We start from the raw sequence: 6,589 nt of genomic DNA, 5'->3' as shown, positions 1-6,589 counted from the left end.
CACGCACACACACACTAACACACTCTCACACTCACACACACACACACACACACTCACTCACTCACCTCACTCACTCACTCACTCACACTAACACACACACACACACTAACACACACACACACACACACTAACACACACACTAACACCCACACCCACACACACCCCCACACACACCCCCCACCCACACACACACACACACCTCCCCCCCCCCCCGGCCTAGTGCTGAGTGAGCCTGATCTCAGCCTGTGGAAAGGGGCTCGCCTCGACCTCCCGCTGAGCTGGGACTGAGATGCCTCACAGAGTCGAACATCTCGCCAACAATCCCCGCAAATGATGGCCACTCGGAGTGCAGGGGGGAGGAACTGGAACCCCCGAGATGGGGTGGAGGGGGGGGGGGTCTGGCTCGGCCCGTGACCTTTCACCCCGGCGGAAGCGGCCATGATTGAACATGGGAACTTGCCAATTTTTTGTCAGCTTTCGATCCCTTTCCCCTTCCTTAGAGATTGATAAGGACAGCGAGGAAGAGGATGGAGCGGATTATGTCAACTCATCGAACTGCGTGGTGCAACATTAACTAAACTGGTAGGTGCCTTATTATGTGGTGTATCTATACATTTGCAGGGCAATGGAGAAAGAGCAGGGGAGCGGGCTTAATTGGAGAGCGCCACCTAAGGAGCCGGCAAAGGCATAGGCATGATAGGCCGAAAGGCCTCCTTCTCCGCTGTGTCATTCTGTGGTTAAGGGGTGACCTAATCGAGGTGCTTAAGATGATTAAAGGAGTCGATAGGGTAGATAGAGAGAGAGAAACTATTTCCTTGGTGGGGGGAGTCCAGAACAAGGGGGCATCACCTTAAAATTAAAGCCAGGGGTGATGTCAGGAAGCACTTCTTCACACAAAGGGTTAGTGGAAATCTGGAAGTCTCTCGCCCCCCCCCCCCAAATGCTGTTGTGGCTGGGGGTCAATTGGAGCTTTCAAAATTTGCAGATGACACAAAACTTGGAAGTCGAGTGAACAGTGAGGGGGAGAGTGATGGACTTCAAGAGGACATGGACAGGCTGGTGGAATGGGCGGGCATGTGGCAGATGAAGATTAACGCAGAAAAGTGCAAAGTGATACATTTTGGTAGGAAGAATGAGGAGAGGCAATATAAAGTAAAGGGTACAATTCTAAAGGGGGTGTACAGAGACCTGGGGGTATATGTGCACAAATCGCTGAAGGTGGCAGGACAGGTTGAGAAAGTGGTTAAAAAGCTTCCGGGATCCTGGGCTTCATAAATAGAGGCAGAGAGTACAAAAGCAAGGAAATTATGATAAACTTTTATAAAACACTGGTTCGGCCCCAACTGGAGTATTGTGTGCAATTCTGGGCACCACAATTTAGGAAGGATGTGAAGGCCTTAGAGAGGGTGCAGAAAAGATTTACCAGAATGGTTCCAGGGATGAGGGACTTCAGTTATGTGGAGAGACTGGAGAAGCTGGGGTTGTTCTCCTTAGAGCAGAGAAGGTTAAGGGGAGATTGACCAGAATGGTACCAGGGATGAGGGACTTCAGTGATGTGGAGAGACTGGAGAAGCTGGGATTGTTCTCCTTAGAGCAGAGAAGGTTAAGGGGAGATTGACCAGAATGGCACCAGGGATGAGGGACTTCAGTGATGTGGAGAGACTGGAGAAGCTGGGGTTGTTCTCCTTAGAGCAGAGAAGGTTAAGGGGAGATTGACCAGAATGGTACCAGGGATGAGGGACTTCAGTGATGTGGAGAGACTGGAGAAGCTGGGGTTGTTCTCCTTAGAGCAGAGAAGGTTAAGGGGAGATTGACCAGAATGGTACCAGGGATGAGGGACTTCAGTGATGTGGAGAGACTGGAGAAGCTGGGGTTGTTCTCCTTAGAGCAGAGAAGGTTGAGAGGAGATTGACCAGAATGGTACCAGGGATGAGGGACTTCAGTTACATGGAGAGACTGGAGAAACTGGGGTTGTTCTCCTTAGAGCAGAGAAGGTTAAGGGGGAGATTGACCAGAATGGTACCGGGGATGAGGGACTTCAGTTATGTGGAGAGACTGGAGAAACTGGGGTTGTTCTCCTTAGAGCAGAGAGTGTAAAGGGGAGATTGACCAGAATGGTACCAGGGATGAGGGACTTCAGTGATGTGGATAGACTGGAGAAGCTGGGGTTGTTCTCCTTAGAGCAGAGAAGGTTAAGGGGAGATTGACCAGAATGGTACCAGGGATGAGGGACTTCAGTGATGTGGAGAGACTGGAGAAGCTGGGGTTGTTCTCCTTAGAGCAGAGAAGGTTAAGGGGAGATTGACCAGAATGGTACCAGGGATGAGGGACTTCAGTGATGTGGAGAGACTGGAGAAGCTGGGGTTGTTCTCCTTAGAGCAGAGAAGGTTGAGAGGAGATTGACCAGAATGGTACCAGGGATGAGGGACTTCAGTTACATGGAGAGACTGGAGAAACTGGGGTTGTTCTCCTTAGAGCAGAGAAGGTTAAGGGGAGATTGACCAGAATGGTACCGGGGATGAGGGACTTCAGTGATGTGGAGAGACTGGAGAAACTGGGGTTGTTCTCCTGAAGGCAGTGAAGATTGAGAGGAGATTTGATAGAGGTGTTCAAAATCATGAGGGGTCTGGCCAGAGTAGATAGTGAGAAACTGGTCCCATTGGTGGAAGGGTCGAGAACCAGAGGACACAGATTTGAGGTGATTGCCAGAAGAACCAAAGGCGACATGAGGAGAAACTTTTTCACGCAGCGAGTGGTTAGGACCTGGAATGCTCTGCCTGAAAGGGTGGTGGAGGCAGATTCAATCACGGCTTTCAAAAGGGAATTGGATAAGTACCTGAAGGAAAAAAAATTGCAGGGCTACGGGGAAAGGGCAGGGAGTGGGACTAGCTGAAGTGCTCTTGCAGAGAGCCGGCACGGACTCGACGGGCCGAATGGCCTCCTTCTGTGCTGTAACCATTCTCTGATTCTACAACAGAACAGGCTCGAGGGGATGAATGGCCTCCTCCTGTTCCTATGTTCCCAGTTATGTGGAGAGACTGGAGAAGCTGGGGTTGTTCTCCTTGGAGCAGAGAAGGTTAAGGGGAGATTGACCAGAATGGTACCAGGGATGAGGGACTTCAGTGATGTGGAGAGACTGGAGAAGCTGGGGTTGTTCTCCTTAGAGCAGAGAAGGTTAAGGGGGAGATTGACCAGAATGGTACCAGGGATGAGGGACTTCAGTTACGTGGAGAGACTGGAGAAGCTGGGGCTGTTCTCCTTAGAGCAGAGAAGGTGAAGGGGAGATTGACCAGAATGGTACTAGGGATGAGGGACTTCAGCGATGTGGAGAGACTGGAGAAGCTGGGGTTGTTCTCCTTAGAGCAGAGAAGGTTAAGAGGAGATTTAATTGAGGTGTTCAAAATCACGAAAGAGTTTTGATAGAGTAGGTAGGGAGAAACTCTTTCCAGTGGCAGGAGGGTCAGTAACCAGAGGACACAGATTTAAGGTGATAGGCCAAACTACCAGAGGGGGAGATGAGGAGAATGTATTTTACGCAGCGAGTTGTTGTGATCTGGAATGCGCTGCCTGAAAGGGCGGTGGAAGCAGATCCAATAGTAACTTTCAAAAGGGAATCGGATAAATACTTGAAAAGGAAAAAATTGCAGGGCTACGGGGAGAGAGCAAGGGGGAGTGGGATTAATTGGAGAGCTCGTCCAAAGAGCCGGCACAGCCACGACGGGCCGAAGGGCCTCCTTACTACGTTGTGTCATTCTATAATGCCTGACCTGTTGTCGCATCAATAAAGAATCTTCTTTCCCGTTAGTTCCAGGAGAAGATTGCGCCAACGAGAGCAAGAGAGAAGAGGGAAATTTTTACAGACACAACGTCCGATCGAAGCCTTGGCAGCAGATGCCTGCTGGGAGATTCCGGAGCATGAAGACCTCCGGTGGTCAGGGGTTGGGGGGGAAGGGGGGCTGTTGGGTAGGGGTTGAATTTACAAGACGACCGACTTACAGAGGCCTAGTCCTCTCGTGGATATCGAACTGGACTTGCCATAACGTAGGACCCTGAATTTCCTATTTTGGTTTCTTTACTTGCCCCGCCCCCTTCCTCCCTTCCTCCCCTCGTTACCCATTTGCCCCGATGTGGCGTAGGCGATGGAGCTCAGTACCCACACCACCCCCCACGGCCTCTTTCCCCCCCCACCCCATCCTGTCCTCCGCTCACCACCCCCCACCTTGCCCCCTTCCCCTCCCCTCAGATCCCTGCCCCCCTCCCCGTGGCGGATACGGGTTTCTGCTCCAGAGAGGGGCGTGTCTGCTTTCGTCCCATGATGAGGGAGGGGGCTGATGAGACCCTGCATCCATTTTGGGGAGTCCCAGAGGGCAGTATTTGCGCGATGGGGGGGGAGAATGCTAATAGAGCGGGGCTTGGGTGGGGAGTGTAGAGCTCTTGGGTAGTAGGGCCAGGGAAGAGGAGATGCCCCCCTTTTCCCCCGTTACTAGTCCCCACCAACATTCCCTCTAAGCTGTGCACCTCTCAGTGGCTCTTTCAGTGGAAAGTTTTGTAGGTGAACGGGCCGTCCAGCCCTAACAAAAATAAAAGGGAACATTGCTCCCCACCCCATTCCCCACTACAACCGCTTAGGTCAAACTTGACGTAGCGATTGCACTCCAGATGACCCTTAAAAAAAGCTTCCCCGTTGCTCCGCCTTCTCAAAGGATCATCGTTCTCGCCAGCCAGGAGCGGGTCTGTAACGAGAAATAACTCAGTCAGTTTTTTTTAGGAGTTTTATTTTGAAAGGCGTCATCTTTATAATAGCCCAACGCCATCTGTTTAGTCAACGGGGGGGTTGGGCGGGGTTGGTGTTAAATGTGTTGCCCACTTGCTCGAAAATAGAACCATTACCTTCCTCCCCTGTGTTGCAACTAATGGAGTGTTCTATGTCCTCAAGCTGGCCACCCGTGTCACGAGGCGGGGGTGGGGGGGGGGGGGTTGTGAGGGATTAGATCCTAAAAGGGTAAAAGGTGAGGGGGTGTGGGAACCAAACTTTCTAATCGTACTCTCGTGCGACTGTTACCCCGACTGCTTGGCTGTGGGGGTTTTTTTTTGGTCTGGTTTCGGAGTGGGTGCTTGGTTGCCATGGCGAGATTAATCGAGTCCCACCCTTGCCGGGAGCGGAGGGAGGCTCTGGATATCTGCCGTGGTCGGAACTGTAAGCCACTAATTCCATCCCCCCCTGCCTCAGCCACCGACTCCCATCCCTCTCCCTCTTGGCAACCGTCTGAGGCTGAACCGGACTGTTCGCAGCCTCCTGCCGTCCTCTTTGGCCCTGAGCTGAGCTGCCGACTCCCATCTCCGCTCCGCCGCCAAGACCGCTGAATCCTGCCTCCTTAACATCGTCCATCTCCGCCCCTGCCGCAGCTCATCCGCTGCTGAAACCCTCCTCCATGCCTTTGTTACCTCCAGTCTCGACTGTTTCAACGCACTCCTGGCCGGCCTCCCACATTCAACCCTACGTAAACTTGAGCTCATCAAAAACTCGGCTGCCCGTGTCCTAACTCGCACCAAGTCCCGTTCACCCATCACCCCCTGTGCTCGCTGACCTACATTGGCTCCCTGTCCGGCATCGCCTCGATTTTAAAATTCTCCATCCTCCCGTTCAAATCCCTCCATGGCCCTCGCTCCCCCTCCCTATCTCCATAACCTCTTCCAGTCCCTACAACCCTCCCTATCTCTGTAACCTCCTCTGGCCCTTACAACCATCCCTATCTCCGTAACCTCCTCCAGCCCCTACAACCCTCCCTATCTCTGTAATCTCCTCCAGCCCCAACAACCCTCCCTATCTTATAACCTCCTCCAGCACCTACAACACTACCTATCTCTATAACCTCCTCCAGCCCCTACAAACCTCCCTATCTCTGTAACCTCCTCCAGCCCTACAACGCTCCCTTTCTCTGTAACCTCCTCTAGCCCTACAAACCTCCGTATAACTATAACCTCCTCCAGCCCCTACAACCCTCCCTATCTGTGTAACCTCCTCCAGCCCCTACAACCCTCCCTATCTCTGTAACCTCCTCCAGTCCCTACAACCCTCCCTATCTGTGTAATCACCTCCAGCCCCTACAACCCTCCCTATCTCTGTAACCTCCTCCAGCCCCTACAACCCTCCCTATAACTGTAACCTCCTCCAGCCCCTACAACCCTCCCTATCTCTGTAACCTCCTCCAGTCCCTACAACCCTCCCTATCTCTGTAACCCCCTCCAGCCCCTACAACCCTCCCTATCTCTGTAACCTCCTCCAGTCCCTACAACCCTCCCTATCTCTGTAACCTCCTCCAGACCCTACAACCCTCCCTATCTCTGTAATCACCTCCAGACCCTACAACCCTCCCTATCTCTGTAACCTCCTCCAGCCCCTACAACCCCCCGAGATCTCTGCGCTCCTCCGATTCTGGCCCCGATTTCCATCGCTCCACCATTGCCGGCCGTGCCTTCAGTTGCCTGAGAACCTAAGCTCTGGAATTCCCTGCCTAAACCTCTCCGCCTCTCTCTCCTCCTTTAAGATGCTCCTTAAAACCTACCTCTTTGACCCAGCTTTTGGTCA

The 6,589-nt window shown here is 52.7% G+C and overlaps 1 protein-coding gene across 1 annotated transcript in view; it reads left to right on the top strand.

Annotated features, from left to right (window-relative positions):
* LOC147094864 (uncharacterized) overlaps positions 1-4,962 on the top strand; it is a 247,195-nt gene extending 242,233 nt beyond the window's left edge. The window contains exons 12-13 of the mRNA XM_085974474.1: positions 501-582; positions 3,806-4,962. Of these exons, the coding sequence (XP_085830600.1) occupies positions 501-574 (74 nt within the window). The 3' untranslated portion in view covers positions 575-582; positions 3,806-4,962. The remainder of the gene's footprint in view (positions 1-500; positions 583-3,805) is intronic.
* Positions 4,963-6,589: the final 1,627 nt, after the last annotated feature.

Source organism: Somniosus microcephalus, unplaced genomic scaffold (genome assembly GCF_052327205.1).
Source record: "Somniosus microcephalus isolate GS21.2 unplaced genomic scaffold, FLI_Smic_1.0 unresolved_chr1, whole genome shotgun sequence".
Taxonomy (NCBI): Eukaryota; Metazoa; Chordata; class Chondrichthyes; order Squaliformes; family Somniosidae; genus Somniosus; species Somniosus microcephalus.
Note: the sequence above shows the minus strand (reverse complement) of the source record. Positions and strands in the feature narration are given on the sequence as shown.